Source organism: Drosophila teissieri, chromosome 3R (assembly GCF_016746235.2).
Source record: "Drosophila teissieri strain GT53w chromosome 3R, Prin_Dtei_1.1, whole genome shotgun sequence".
Classification (NCBI taxonomy): domain Eukaryota; kingdom Metazoa; phylum Arthropoda; class Insecta; order Diptera; family Drosophilidae; genus Drosophila; species Drosophila teissieri.
In genome coordinates this window covers 414,743-431,005 of record NC_053032.1, presented here as the reverse complement: position 1 = coordinate 431,005, position 16,263 = coordinate 414,743, and the positions used below count along the sequence as shown (strand labels likewise).

The following is a 16,263-nucleotide window of genomic DNA, read 5'->3' as shown; positions in this document are numbered from 1 at the left end:
TTCTTCAGGTATTCTTCGGGAATGTCGAAAAATAAGGATTCCTCAGGAATTCCTATACGAATTCCTCAGGAATTCCGGGACGAATTCCCGAGGATTCCTGGACGAATTCCCGAGGAATTCCTGGACGAATTCCCGAGGAATTCCTGGACGAATTCCCGAGGATTTTTCCGAGGAATTCCTGAGGAATTCCCAAGGAATATACCTATAAATCCAGAAAAATCTCCCAAAAAATTATAAAATTTATTTAAATGGTAAATTAAACTTTTTTTTTTCCTTTATTCTACTAATGTTTTCCTTTTTTTTGTTTGCATTATTTTTTACACATGCCAGTGCGTGGGCCAAGGCCTTCTCTGCTGGCTGCTCGCTTTCTAATGTGCTTATGCTATCTGTAACGAAAAGTATTTTAATAATAATATTATTAGATTATAGCAAAATAACAAATATACATGCCAATCAGAACGGAAAAGAATTTGGGAAATGCTTTTAAAGACTTTTAAAAGCTTTTCTGACAAAACGCCCTTTATTGCCTTGGACAAATGGCTGCTCTTTAAAATTTTTGTTATTGCTTCCATCTGAAAGAAAAAAATAAAAACACAGAATGAATTTTACGATCACTTAGACCATATATACTTTACTTACGTAGCGTTCTTGGGACCCTGAGTTTATGTTCTGATCTAAAGCCACCAGGTCTTCCTCCGATGTGACTGGGAACGCCACTTTCACAGCCACATTCTTCGCCTTCCCCTTCACAAAAATCTCCAACAAATATTGTGATTGCTTTTTTTTTGTAGATTTTTTCGAGCGATTAATCAAAATTAAAATTTGCATGCTACTGTATTTGTATGCCAAAATAAAAATAGAGGCGCATGAAAACTTATCTTTAAAAAAATAGCGCGGCCCATTTTTATACCCGTTACTCGTAGAGTAAAAGGGTATACTAGATTCGTTGAAAAGTATGTAACAGGCAGAAGGAAGCGTTTCCGACCATATAAAGTATATATATTCTTGATCAGAATCAGTAGCCGAGTCGATCTGGCCATGTCCGTCTGTCCGTCCGTCTGTCCGTATGAACGTCGAGATCTCAGGAACTGCAAAAGCTAGAAAGTTGAGATTAAGCATACAGACTCCAGGGTCATAGACGCATGTTGCCACGCCCACTCTAACGCCCACAAACCGCCAAAAACTGCCACGCCCACACTTTTGAAAAAGGTTTTGATATATTTTCATTTTTGTATTAGCTTGTAAATTTCTATGGATTGGCAAAAAAACTTTTTGCCACGCCCACTCTAACGCCCACAAACCGCCCACAGCTGCCACGCCCACACTTTTGAAAAATGTTTTGATATTTTTTCATTTTTGTATTAGACTTGTAAATTTCTATCGATTTGCCAAAAAACTTTTTGACACGCCCACTTTAACGCCTACAAGACTCCAAAAACTGTCAGTGTTAAAGACCCTCCTTCGCACTTCCACTAGCTGAGTAACGGGTATCAGATAGTCGGGGAACTCGACTATAGCGTTCTCTCTTGTTAGCTTTAATTTCGACTTGGGCGTGGTATATTTTATAATGAATATAAAATTAACAAACCAATTGCATTCCATAGTTGTTTTTCTGTGCACATATTATGTACTTTTCGCAAAATCATGAACTTTGGAATGCAATTAGCTATGATAACTTATCAACAAGAATCACTTTACTTACCGGATTTATATATTTTTTTTTTGAAAATAAATTGAATTTGTTCACAAACACGACGTGTTACTTTCACAATTAATTGCAAATGTAAAAAAAAAGGGGGGACGGAAAACGAAACCGAAAATTCTGACAGGCGCGTGCCAGGGTATTTCCGACCATAATGATCCCGTGTAATTAGATTAATTAATTAAAACGGACGCACTTGCATTGCCTATAGCGACAGTTTAATTTCTTAAAAAGCTTAAAATCCTTAAATCAACAAATATAAATTATATACACTTAAAACTATATAAATATACCACCAATTATTAGATCGGTATTTAGAAGTCTATAGAAGAGGTCATTAGAAGTCATTTTCGGTCACTGCTCCGAACTACTTCGAAAAAAAACCAACAAATATGAACTGCGGGCAGAGGCACGACAGACTTCTGCTTCACTTTGGTGTTTGAAACTTTGCTAGAAAAAGCCTGTGAGATTTGTTTTTGTTTTTCGAACTCTGGCGAGGAAAAATACGGGCAAGGAATTTTGGTACTGAAGGGTACAAAACCACACACACCATTGTAACAACTCACACACACACACAGTAATGTCTAAGTACAAAATGTAATCAAAGATCGAGAGCCCTTCGATTAAGCTTAGCTGTTATTTACGCACAGCATCATATTCCAAAGTCTAGACTCTGAGGCGAGCCAACGTCGTCCCTTAAACATTCGATCGAGCCAGCGTCGTCCCCTAAGGCTGCAAACATAAGGCGCGCTGAGACGAAGACGAAGATGAAGACGAAGCTGAAGACGAATTGCTTGCGTTGCGAGTAAGCTAATAGGTTGCATAGTGCAAGATGAATTGGATGCGCTTTTGTTGTGTTAGTCGCAATGGATTTCTCATCGGATGATGATCTGCTAATTGAGCAGAGTTTATTTTTTAAATTAAAATTTAAAAAAGCAAATAAAAAATGCATCCCATTAATTTGGGAAGAAAAGCATTTGGCGAATTTCATCATTTGTTTGATGAGATGCGCCAAGATGAGAAAAAATTTGTGAAGTACACCAGAATGAAAATGAGCACGTTTGATTATATTTTAAAAAAAATTGAACCATTAATCATTAAAAATTGGACGAATTTTAATAAAACCCCAATTATGCCTGCTGAAAGGCTAATTGTGACGTTAAGGCGCCAAAGCATAGTCAGACCAAATCGAAAACCAACGGTAAAATAGCAAGCGATTCGTCTTCAAAATCAGTACAGCAGCGTTTGAAGCTGATTGCTTGCGTTTCGTCTTCATCTTCGTCTTCGTCTCAGCACGCACTATGCTTGCGGGCGAGCGAATTCATATGATTTGTTCTGCACTGTTTTTCGTCTTCAGCTTCGTCTTCATCTTCGTCTTCGTCTCAGCGCGCACTATGTTTGCAGCCATATGAACAGTTGAGCCCTTAACGGGATGCTTTAAAATCATTTCCGAAATTCTTTTCCGTTCTGATTGGTATGTATGTATATTTGTAACTTTGCAGATATACCATTACATTTTTTTTACAGATTGCATTAGTTCGTTGAAGGGCTATCAGCCAGCGGAGAAAGCCCTAGCACATGCTTTGGCATGTGTTCAAAAAAAGACCAATACAAATAAAGAAAGTTCGATGAACACAAATAAAATAATTAATAAATAAAAATTTTAAATTTTTAAAGATATTTGTGTTTTTTAAGGGGCGTAATTTACGGATATTTTCTCAGGGAATACTATAGGAAATCTTAAGGATCGTTTCTAGTTGTGAAAAGTCAGCAGTTTTGCTGACATATGCGCCGTTTCCCGGTGTAAAATTCGATACTATCCGCTACAAAAACTATTGTCTATTAATGTATCTCTCTATCTTGAACTTTATTTTTTTCACATGGCACTTGCTAACAATATATTAATCAATAAATATGTAATATAAAATGAGAAGGTGATTAAGTTTTCGAAGGTGTCATTTGACACACGGTAAATTTGACCACTTTTTTTGGCCATAATTAATCCCACGACCTAAATGCTGGCAGCCTGGTGCCTAAACATCGGATGCCTCTTCCTCGGCCACACTTCTTTTCCTGGACAGGGGCACAAATATGCAGACGTGACATTTTATTTTTGGGGAAGGAACTAGAACGGAGGCGATTACACCTACCCGTCTCAAACATATTTGTGCATCCAACCGGTAGATTTTTACCGGCACCGCAACATCGACAATTATTGTGGTGTAATTTTGTTAGCACAGCGATAGAAATTGGCAAGGAAAATAGTAAAATATAAAAAGCGTTGGTGACACTTCTAGTTTTTATAATTCTCCGGGATCTTGACGTTCATATAAATAGACAAGCGGATGTTGCCAATTCGATTGAGTTCGTGTTCCTATTAACGAATATATACTTAATAGAGCCGCGGACACGCTTCCTTTTGCCAATTACACATTATTCCATGAATTCACTATTCCAAATAGTAATTATAAATGAATAAATTTAACTTTTAGTAGTTTTAAATAATGTGCCTTCCAATACAGATTTATGATTTTTCGAACGGCACGTATAAGCATAAGAATACACATAATGAATCTGGTCTGTCGTGGCTCACCGCTAATTACATATATATTTATTTAGCTAAATACGAAATTATACAATAATTAAATCATCTTTTAGGTACCTGGTATTTTGATAAATCTTGTATAAACAAGTCTTTGCTAAAGCTCATGTAATCAAACATTACATCTTGTTGTACATCTCGATTTTTTTCTACAAATCCGCCCGCAGCGTAGATCACCAGTCCAGCGTAATGTTGTATTCCAAACTCGGTTTCCCAAAGACGACGATCAGATCCCTTTATGTAATTTGGGTGGGACTCGAACTCAGTGTGCAAGTTACATAAAAAAGCTGAGTCGGAGCCCTTTGGCATATGACACTGTTCTGTCAGTAACTTGAACACACATCGCGGAGGTTTCTCCATTATTTCCAGACAAGGAGTGTTATCTGTAAACTCCACATGATTAAAGCATATTCCTTCTTGTTCATACTAGAATACAAATAAAATTATAATTTATTAGTTTATATATATTTTTTCGCAATAGAATTGATATTATATTTATTTCCAATAAACAAATAAATTATTCAAATTATGTTTAGCACACCATGTGTTAAAATATTGAAAATTAGTTTTATTTAATTATAGTGTTGAGCTCGCTAAAGTGCTCAATTTTTTTCTTGTATAAAATTTTAACAACGCTTTGATACGGACATGTATGTATTCAAGTTCTGCACATTATTGACATTCTGAATTGCGATGTTTTAGAAAGACTGCACATCGTTGACATATGTGCTTAATATCAACATTCGTATAGACTCTGCTAGTGATACTGATCAAAGAATATTTACGCTATGTAATCGCCTCCAACAAGCTATTCGTCTCTCCGTCTGTTTGTCTGTCCGTATGAACGCTTTGATTTCAAAAAACTTTGGCGTGCACATTAACGTGACCACGTGAAACGACCATGCCCACACTTTTGGAAAATGTTTTGATAACTTTTTGCCACTCTCACAAAACGGCCAAAGCTGTCACACCTACACTAACACCCAACTACAACTTACGCATAATGTTTATATAAATTAAAATAAGACTGTTTTATTTAGCAAGTATCTTTATTTGTTTTTATTTCTGGTATGTAAGAACCTTTGGAGAACAAATTTAAAAGTGAAACTTAGGGCAAGCTTCATCGGACCACGAAGCCGCCGCTGCCGCTGGAATGTCGGCTGAATGCTGCGTCAGCTTCTGCAGCGGGCGATCAGGCAGCTTGCACGTGTGAGTTTCGGGTTTCAGCTGCAACTTTGTCACGACGGCATCCGGCTCAGCAGCGTTGTCAGCAAACTCAAGCTTGCGCGTGTTAAGTCCTCCCCTACTAGTTTGAAACGCGTCTTCGGGTTTCTTCTTTCTCATTCTGCGCTGATATAATTTCCAGGTGCCCAAGAGGAGTAGGAATAGGCCGATGAGTGCCAAGCCGCCATATGATCGTGAATATAATCCTTTTCTAAGAACCCCGATATGGCGGAGATTCTTCATGGTTAGGTCATGTTGAAATGGGAGGCTCAGATGTTCTCTGAATAGGGTGACGTTGACAACGGCTGACGTGGATACAGCAGGTTTCTTCTTCAGGATGCCTCGGTGGTTCACGTAACGGGTGCCATTTAGTGAGACGTAATCGTCGTAGGTCGCGAGGAAAGTTCCCGCGATTATCTGTTTGTGCCCAGTGCTGTCCACTACATTCATGGTCGCGTTGTTTATTACTGCCATGCCCTCTCTGATTACTATCACGTGCGCCAGATGACCGGAGCACGTGGCATATTGTGCGACGGTTCCAGATACCAGTTGTTGGGCGCATGAAGTATTTTGTAGTCTTCTGCAGAAAGTGGTGCTCACAGTAGCAGCGCAGTCACGTACAGCTAAAGTCTTTGTTCCGCAGTCGGTTACCGTTTTACCCTCTTCTAGATCTAATATTATGTTATTATGCTGGACAGGAAGGATATATATTTTTTTACAGCTTAACAGAGGTTTGGGATATTTGATCAGAAAGTTCAATAATTCAGAATTTTGAAAAGCTTTTATATGGGAGACCTCTAAAAGGTCGGTTATACTAGTATTGGCGAGTTGTTCTTTTAATAATTCTTTAATGTCGATGCTGTCTAGTGTAAGGGGGCTGATTAAATTTACTTTTGCAGGTGTAACAGTGAGGTTAAGTCCTCAAGCTTTTTAATTATCATTCTATTCTTTGCCAAAATAGGGCCCTTGAAGCGTCATTGAGTATTGCTTGGAATTAAGGGTTGATTTCTATCTGTTTCATGTGGTCTTTGGGTAGTTTGTCTGTTAATTTCCATGTCTCGTCGATGTAAGTTTCAAAAGATGTCAAGTTCGTCGTGTGTCCCAAGTAAGTGTACGAGTCCCAGATTGTTACGTCTTCGTCAACTATAGGTATGTGGTCCGCGCGGGAGTAGTCGTTGAGTCTCAATGTCGCTTCGGTCAAGGTCATGGTTGCTATTATTAAACTGAAAAGATATCTTAACCTTAAAAAAATGTAATTAGTTAAAAACAAGAAAGAACGCTATAGTCGAGTTCCCCGGCTATCTGATACCCGTTACTCAGCTAGTGGAAGTGCGAAGGATAGTCTTTAACACTGACAGTTTTTGGCGGCTTGTAGGCGTTATAGTGGGCGTGGAAAAAAGTTTTTTGGCAAATTAAAAAAATATCAAAACATTTTTCAAAAGTGTGGGCGTGGCAGTTTAGGGCGGTTTGTGGGCGTTAGAGTGGGCGTGGCAAAAAGTTTTTTTGCCAATCCATAGAAATTTACAAGCTAATACAAAAATGAAAATATATCAAAACCTTTTTCAAAAGTGTGGGCGTGGCAGTTTTTGGCGGTTTGTGGGCGTTAGAGTGGGCGTGGCAACATGCGTCTATGTCCCTGGAGTCTGTATGCTTAATCTCAACTTTCTAGCTTTTGCAGTTCCTGAGATCTCGACGTTCATACGGACAGACGGACGGACAGACGGACATGGCCAGATCGACTCGGCTACTGATTCTGATCAAGAATATATATACTTTATATGGTCGGAAACGCTTCCTTCTGCCTGTTACATACTTTTCAACGAATCTAGTATACCCTTTTACTCTACGAGTAACGGGTATAATAATTGTCATGATTTTTCAAATGTAAAAAACCTACTTAAGAATAGGGCTGATAGTTTATTTCCTAACCTTTTATTGTTTTTTATCCAAACCCGATCGCCTACCAAATACGACTTATAGACCCTTTTTTATTCATTTGGTCAAGTGTCTTTTGCTGTGCTGATGCATTTTTTTCTTTGATTTGCACTGTACTGCCTTTGGAGGCTGCGTGAATTGCATAGACGTCTCTCGTTTGTCACCGAATGGATTGACCTGTTGTACCTGTACCTGTTATGGTTGCAAAGAGAATGTTTTCGACAGTGTCCTCTACCTGTGTTTCCAACTTATAAGTGCGAGCTATATCTCCAAGAGTGCCATGGAACCGTGTAGCGAACTACGAGTATAACTTCCCTGAGCAGATGGTAAATTGCAGTTGGGCGATCAAGCACGCGCTGGTTCCGGCTACCAATTCTCGGTAGAGTAAAGGGGGGGAATATTTGACATCGCGACTACTTGCTCGTCTCGTATCACACTCTTATTTATTTCTCGTGCTTTGGAATTGATCTCCACAAGAAACACTAAAGGACTATCGGATGACAGGACTACGGACAAACAAGGACATAGCACACTGGTACGACAGCAGCTGTTAAGCTGTCGACGCCCACCCTACCTTGACCACCGCTAACCATTTGACATAACCGGTGATCCCTACAAGTATGCTACATTTTACACGACATACACCTTCCGACGCCGCATGGCACCCCTAATTTTTAACATAGAATAAACTTAAAAAATGACAAAGTTTTACTTGGAACAGGTTTAGACAACATATCCTAAAGGATTACCCTAACTTACAAATTTTAAACATCTAGATTTAAATTGTTAAAAGAATTTTTGGACTGTGGCGTTCATGTAGATATTATCGCAACAGATATGTATGTAAAAATGTAAAGTTTTTTGTTTGCTTAAAAAATTTATTTTCAATTTATTTAAAATTTAATTTATCAATTTATTTTCGATCTGCTCTTTTGAGCTGCTCTCCTACTGCGGTACTCTCTCTCTTCTTTTTACTTCACTCTTGTACTCACGCCAGTTTAGGCGGGCTCTTGTTTATGTGGGAAGAGGAAGGAAAAGGGAGAAGGAAAGAAAAGAAAGGAATTGCCCTAAATGAATACTATTTCTCTTACAAAATAACTTAAATTAGTTTCCTAACATAAGGCGGAATTTGTTTTTCCGATCGGAATAACTTTTGCTGATCTCCTTGTCTGGTTGCCGATCTGCTTAACAAGCAGTCGGTCAGGTGTAAAGCGGTAAAGCGGTGTAAGGTAGAATATGTATAGATGTAGATAATGTAAAGATGGTAAATTCATTTAAATAATGTTTTTGAGCTTAACGGTGGCGCTGCTGACTGATGAAATCCAGAAATAGACCTCCTGGTCGGCAACGTATGCTTCCCTCACTGGTCTCACTGGTTAATTTTTGAAATATAATATTCTCCTAGGTGCAACCTGTAATTTTATGCCCTTAATAAAAAAATTCTGGCACTAAAGTTAACGATATATAAATTTTCCGATTCACTGGGTATTCTGCGTCTCGATCGAAATTTGCGAGTTTTGGTTGAATTGTCAATTTCTCTTTTTTTTTGTAATTTTGAGAGAAAACTATATTTTCTTTTTGGACAGCTCGGACGCACTTTCTTGCTCGCTGGCTTAAACTCAATTAATGCCCAGTGGCTACCGCTTCGGGTCGGGACCCCGAGTCTGAACTCAAAAAATGCAGATGGAGAAATGTTCTACATGACAGCCTAATTAACATTTTTCCCGACCTTAATGGTTTGATTTAATGGTTTCTGAGTTCAAGGATTTCTCGTTGTCGCATTAAATTGCCTTTGTTTCGGGGAACATGTTCAAATGTTGCAAAAGTGGAGCTTTTATATCCTCAATTGCGCGGGACCGTATAGGCTGTACTACCGCAAGCTTGGAAAACTTTTCGAAGCAGGTTAGAAAATATTTACCGGTAGTGGAGTAAACATAATATGCAACATTTCTCCGGCAAACGATGGTATCGGGGTTTTCCCTTTTTCCTATTTTTTTGGGTGCCGATTATGTCTCAAAGCACAAGTTCTACAGTTTGCAGCTATTTCTGAAGTTAAGTGACCTATTTTTGGAATAAAAGTAGTCCCTAAGTATTTTTTTCGCATTGCTCTTGCGCTGCTCTGTGCGCGCAATTATGTTCGGCTGTCGCAATTTCCCTCTGTTCCGTTAGGTTTACAATGTCTGTAACCAAGTTAAAACAATAGAAGGGAATGCCTTAACCAGTCCGTGTTGGATGAAAGACAGTATGGGTAGCTCGCAATGCATTGCGTTGGCTATGTCGGCATTTACTGCATATTTAATGCTTTGCAATAATGTGCTGCGATCAGAAAAATGTAGTATGTGACGAGTTTTTGTCTTAAACAAAATAAGCGTCTTCTGTTGGGGAAAAGTTCCTTCTTCCAGAATAATTTGGTTCCGGAAGCAATTCACCGGTTTGTCTGTGGCTTCAATGGTATACGTGAGGGATTCTTCGCTGTGTATAGTGGCAACATCCGAGTCGACTGAGTGCTCTAGTGCATTGACATTTTGGCGAGACAGAGCGTCTGCTACTAAATTCTCTTTTCCGGCTTTATAAATTATGTTTGCTTTGTGCTCATTAATGACGGCTTTCCAACGCTTAATGGTTAATGGCTGGTGGTCTGTATGAATGTTAAGATTCTAAACACCATACAAAACCCGTTGTGAAGCAGCTATAGTAGCGTGCTAGACCTAAAAATTACCTAAGAGCGAATAGGGTTTTCGGGGGGGGAAAGTCCTTAACAGCCATAACTTTATCGGGCGTGGACCGAATCCCGCCTCTGAACACTGTAAATCTCAAATAGTCCACGCTTTTTTTAAAAAATGGTCGTGTTTAATGACGTTGTTTGTTAGATATATTTGGGCATTGATCTGTTTAAACAGGTCAAGGCCAATTATGTCATCAAAGTCATTAAGTGACGCTAGCAAAAAAAAATAGGACTTTACGTCGAAAAGGTGGATTGGGCATTTCTGCTCGATCTTAGTGTGCCCATGAATTGAGTTGACTTGAAAAAGGCTGTCAACTGACACCCAATGTGCAAGTTCGAGAAGGGGTTTTATATAATTTTTTGAGGCCCCTGTGTCTATCAGAAGTCTGATAATTCGCCCTGCAACTGTTCGTCTTATGAACGGAAGCAGCCTGTTGGGCGAAAACGTGAAGCGCGTCGCTTCTAATCTTTTCGTTTAATACAGCTGCTGCGACGGAGTCGTGCGTCATTAGTGTTTTATTTGTCAATAGTGTGAGTTTTTTTTCTACTTCGTCGAAATATTTTAGCAGTGGCAAGTTGCCCTGCTGAAGCGTGCCTAGTTGTTGTTGGATTACGTGAACCGGTGTCTTGTCCGCGTATGTGAAATCTAACCTAGCAATAATGGCTTTAAAATTCAACACTGTGTTGAATGAGCCCAGCACAGCATCTGCTGGTCCCCTTACTTTGTTTTTGATTATAGCTACTGCCAGTGTCTTGAGGTGCCGTTGTATGGCTCAAAGACTTTATAGGCTGCGAAAGCGGCTTGGCTCCACGAAACATAATTTTCTATCTTTCCGTCGAATTCGGGGATGGACTTTGCAACATCGCTCGTCGCAGCGCGCCCCTGGCACGATTTCAACTTCTTGGAAAATTTCTATCTGTGGTGCAGAAACTCTAGTTTTACTAAGCTGGTTTGTCAGAGAGGCTAACTTCTCCTCAAATAAGCGGGTTTGTGGCTCAAGGGCTGCCTCCACCTTTGCCTCTATCTGGGCAACCTGTTCAGCATTTATATTTATACCCGTTACTCATAGAGTAAAAGAATATACTAGATTCGTTGAAAAGTATGCAACAGGCAGAAGGAAGCGTTTCCGACCATATAAAGTATATATATTCTTGATCAGGATCAATAGCCGAGACGATCTGGCCATGTCCTTCTGTCCGTCCGTCTGTCTGTCCGTCCGTATGAACGTCGAGATCTCAGGAACTATAAAAGCTAGAAAGTATAAGAATAAGCATACAGACTCCAGAGGTCTATGTATTGCAGCGCAAGTTTGTCGATTCATGTTGCCACGCCCACTCTAACGCCCACAAACCACCCAAAACTGCCACGCCCATACTTTTGAAAAATGTTGTGAAATTTTTTCACATTTTTGTTCGTCTTGTAAATTTAACTCTATATACCAAAAATCTTTTTCCAAATCTTCACCACCTGAGTAACGGGTATCAGATAGTCGGGGATCCCGACTATAGCGTTCTATCTTGTTTTTGATTGCTCTCAAGTCAGCTCTAAGTATGAAGCTATTAGATCGTCGCCACTACTGTCGTCCGCATTGTCTTGGTATTGCCCTGGGCGCAACATAAAAAGAATCAAATCGTTTCAGAATTAATTTTTTATTAATGCTTATAAAGGTGCTTCAACACTTTATTGCAACGGGCAGAAATTGTTTAAGTTTGTATTTATAAACACTTTTACCTCACACTAGACAGCTCTGAGTTTTTATTAACTTTTTTTGAAATATAAAAAAAAATGAACATCTCACTTACATTTATTTTTTAAATAAGAAATTTGAACTTCGATCTAGTGGTGTGGTGGCCGCTGCGATATGTTTTTTTCCGTCGGCCGCTCGTATTTGTTTTTTTGTTTTATTAACTCGCTCAGCTCTCTTGGCTGGGGTTCATAATTTTTTATGTTTGTTGTGTGAGTGCCGATTGGGCGCCAATTAAAATAAGACTGTTTTATTTAGCAAGTATCTTTATTTGTTTTTATTTCTGGTATGTAAGAACCTTTGGAGAACAAATTTATAACTGAAACTTAGGGCAAGCTTAATCGGACCACGAAGCCCGCGCTGACGCTGGAATGTCTGCCGAATGCTGCGTCAGCTTCTGCAGCGGGCGATCAGGCAGCTTGCACGTGTGAGTTTCGGGTTTCGGCTGCAACTTTGTCGCGACGGCTTCCGGCGCAGCAGCGTTGTCAGCAAACTCAAGCTTGCGCGTGTTAGCTTATACAATGCTGCGAAATAAACTTATATACAATGTTGATCAAGCAAACTTATATAAAATGTGTATGCATACTATCTACATACCCTAGACTACGACATTAGGCTTTCCTGTTGATCTTCTAAATTGGTTTTTAAGTTATGTGAGCGAAAGGACGCAACGAGTCTCATTAAAATTCTCCAAAGGAGTCCCCTTGGTCCGCTACTTTTTGTTAATAATCTTCCTTTCGAACTCTTACTTATGTTCTTTTGGACCCTAAACTAAAATTTCCAGATTATATTTCGTCTAATGTCAATAGGGCCAGGGGTGCGCTTGGTTTAATAAAAAGGTGGTCAAAGGAATAGGATTTGATGATGACATGACTAAACCTTTTTTATTTCGAAACTCCGTCCGACTTTTGAGTATGGATTACCTATTTGGAGTCCACAATTCGGAGTTCACTGGGACCGCATTAAATCGCTTCCAAAAAACTTCTTACAGTTGGCCTTACGACGCCTAAATTGGGATGCAACCCTCTTAATACCTTTTTATTCCAGTAGACTAAGATTAATTAACTTCCCTTCCCTTATTCCAGTAGACTAAGATTAATTAACTTCCCTTCCCTGGCTAACCGTAGAACAATGCTTGGAACAGTCGTGGTGAAGTTAATAGTGCCTATTTAATAACCTTATCTGTTCCGAGCAGACTTACTAGAAATAAAAGACCCAGATTTTATGATTTTAGCATGACCCCAACAGAGTATTTTGTTTTGACTGTAATAGACTTTATCCTATTAGCTCGAATTCTGGTCCTCTGTTGATCCTAAAGCGATCAATACTAACTTATAGAACACTTAATAAGATCTTACTTATATTTACTTCTAAATTTGTTCGTTTATTTTCTGTTTCCTATATCGCGTCTATTTTGTCGAAGCGCCTTTCGGTCAGTTGCACGAGAGAAAACAAGAGAGAATGCTATAGTCGAGTTCCTCGATACCTTTTAATCAGCTATTGAAAATGCAAAGGAAAGCGTTAGGGTGGGCGTGGCAAAGGTTTTTTTTGGCAAAACGATGAAAATTTACAGGAATAATAAAAAACCTAAAAAATATCAAAACATTTTTCAAAAGTGTGCGCGTGGCAGCTTTGTGCGGTTTGTGGACGTTAGAGTTGATGTAGCAATAAGAATTTCTGAAAATTGATAAAAATTTATAAGACTAATAAAAAAATTAAAAAGTATGAAAACACTTTTATAAGTATGGGCGTGGAAGTTTTGGGCGGTTTTTGGGCTTTGGAGTGGGCGTGGTAACATGGTTCAACAAACTTGCGCTGCGTCTATGTCTCTGGAAACGGTATGCTTAATCTCAACTCTCTAGCTTCTATAGTCCCTGAGAGCTCGACGTTCATACGGACAGACAGACGGACATGGCCAGATCGGATCAGTTGCTGTTTCTGATGAAGAATATAAATACTTGTCAACGAATATAGTAAACGCTTTAACTATACGAGTAACGGGTATAAAAACATATATTTACCACAGAGATAAAAAACCTGCGCTTGAGGCAGCCTACATACATAGATAATAGACTAGATTCTGAGAACGCAAATAAATTCCGTACTAAAGAAGCGATATCTGCAATGTTCAAAAACTGTAAGCATAATAAACTCAAAATCATTTTGGAAGCAGTAAGTTTCAAAACGATGAATAACGTAATTGAAAAATATATAGACTGCTTCCTGGAAATTTCTCGCAACTCGAAAATTGTTTATTTCTATAACAATAGAGTACACTATAGAGGTGATAATAACCGAGGAAGTTACCAAAATACAGATAATAGCCGACGTTACGATAACAACTATTGAGGCCGAAGTGGATACCGCGGTAACCAAAACCATACAGGTGGAGTTTCTTATAGAGGTAACCAAAACCATAATAATAGTTATAACGGCAATAATAATAGAGGTGTCTATTTCCACACTGGTGTGGAAATCGCACTGACCCCATTGGGCGGCAGTCAACAGTAAAATTATATCAAATCAATTTCAGCGGTAAGACTTCAACGCTAACACTTTACTGATTAAATGTACATATAAGTAACAATAATTTAATTAGCAAAAATTCAAGTAATACTGCAAACATGTCAGGAATAGGGCAAGGGATAATTAAGTCCCTAGGTACTATTGATTTCTATATGTGTGCTGCAAAACCAAGAATTACTATATAAATTTCATGTAGCACCGGAAAATTGTTCTATGCCAGATGATGGTATAATCGGGTTGGACTTTATAAAAAAATACAATAGTAGTTTAGAATTCCAAGATCGTGAAGATTGGTTTACATTAAGAAATCATGACTTCAGGAATAAAGACAATCCAATAATTCAATAGATAACGAAATAGTTTTGTCAGCCAGGTCATAAGTGATTCGAAAGATTCAACTCACGACTAGTAAAAAAAATGTAATCATTCCAAACAGGGAACTACAACCTGGAATAATAAAGGGTCTTTGTTTTAGAGGTATTGAACTTTAAATTGCAATAAAACAGATGGATTATTCGATTAACATGAAGTTTATTTGTCTGAAAAATAGTCTTGTGGCATAACATTTTATATGTAATATCTTCTTTGGATGAAGTCCAGTTTGGACGTCCAATCTTCGATTGCTTTTCCAACATTTGTGGCCGTATATCGGCAGTAACGGGGCGTATGTTGTCTTCCCAATGGTTAAGCGTTTTTGGCTTATGCGCATAGACCAATGACTTTACATAGCACCACAGAAATTAGAAGATTAGAAGATCTGGTTTGGTCTGCTCGCTATGGAATACGTGCGGCTAGCTCAGAAAATTTCGTGTGTTCGTCCCACCAAATTTATATTAAAACGTGATCACCAGGTTACCAGTGATTATCCGGACGTCTCCGCTCTCCCGTCGTAGTCCTGGACCCTCGTCTGGTACTGCCGCGGCCACACGTGGTTGGAGAATAAAGGCTTTGGGGTTAGGGTAGCGTCACCGTTCTGAGACTAGGGTGAATGGGGTCTCAAGGCGTACGCCTCGCTAGCCGCAACCTCTTGTCCCTTGAACTCTCCCGGCCGGTCCCGCCAGACGCCTGTTCAGTTCCTACCGACGCTCCGCGCAATCGCCCGGTTTCCGCCGCAGTCCCTGTAGCAAGACGCCCACTGACGGTTTGCTCAGGCAATCGCCGGGTTCACGTACGCAGTCTCCGACACAGTCGACCGGGTCTTCACCACAATTCCTGTCGCCTCTTCGGGACCCTCTTCGGCTCGGCCTCGCCTGTTGAATGCTTTCGGACTAATCGGGCTTCGTCGTATTGGACCTCAGCTACCTGCGCCTCAATTCGAAGACTTTCCTTGTCCTGATCGTCTGGACGTAGCGATCTTGTTCCTTGCGAACTATCACGGCAGTAGCTCGTCTGGCGACTTGTTGACTTGTATACTCGATCTCCTTGACTGTCCAGCTTCCAGCGTTCGGCCTGCTTATATATGTATATATATATATATATATATATATATTGGCTTATCCCTCTTTTCTGCAGTCTCCGGATCCAAAGTCCACGATTTTACCGTTGGCCCGGTCCAAAGTCCAGCCTGTACCGTTATTCTCCTTACCCTGGCCTACTGTTGACTTGCCGTCCTGCTCCAGATCGTGCCGTCTCCCTCTCGCATCTGCATTTCATGCGGAGTTTTGTGCGGAGTTTTAACTCCTCAAATCTCCCCCTTCCTTCGGGAAAATTTAAATTCGACCTTGCAGTTCCTGTAGTGTGATCCGTCATGTGCTGCCAGTTCCGTCGTAGCCTTTGCTACTTGCCCGACGTTAGTTGGGGAATC

At 39.6% G+C, this 16,263-nt stretch overlaps 1 protein-coding gene across 7 annotated transcripts in view; it reads right to left on the bottom strand.

Moving 5' to 3' along the window:
- Window positions 1-16,263, bottom strand: part of LOC122620870 (unconventional myosin-VIIa) — a 1,106,244-nt gene that overhangs the window by 750,961 nt on the left and 339,020 nt on the right. For all 7 annotated transcript variants that reach the window (XR_006326158.1, XR_006326157.1, XM_043798541.1 and 4 more), the window contains exon 9: window positions 4,365-4,730. Coding sequence is in view for 5 of the 7 variants with exons in the window: in XM_043798541.1 (XP_043654476.1) it covers window positions 4,365-4,730 (366 nt within the window). In the remaining 2 variants the exon portion in view is untranslated. The remainder of the gene's footprint in view (window positions 1-4,364; window positions 4,731-16,263) is intronic.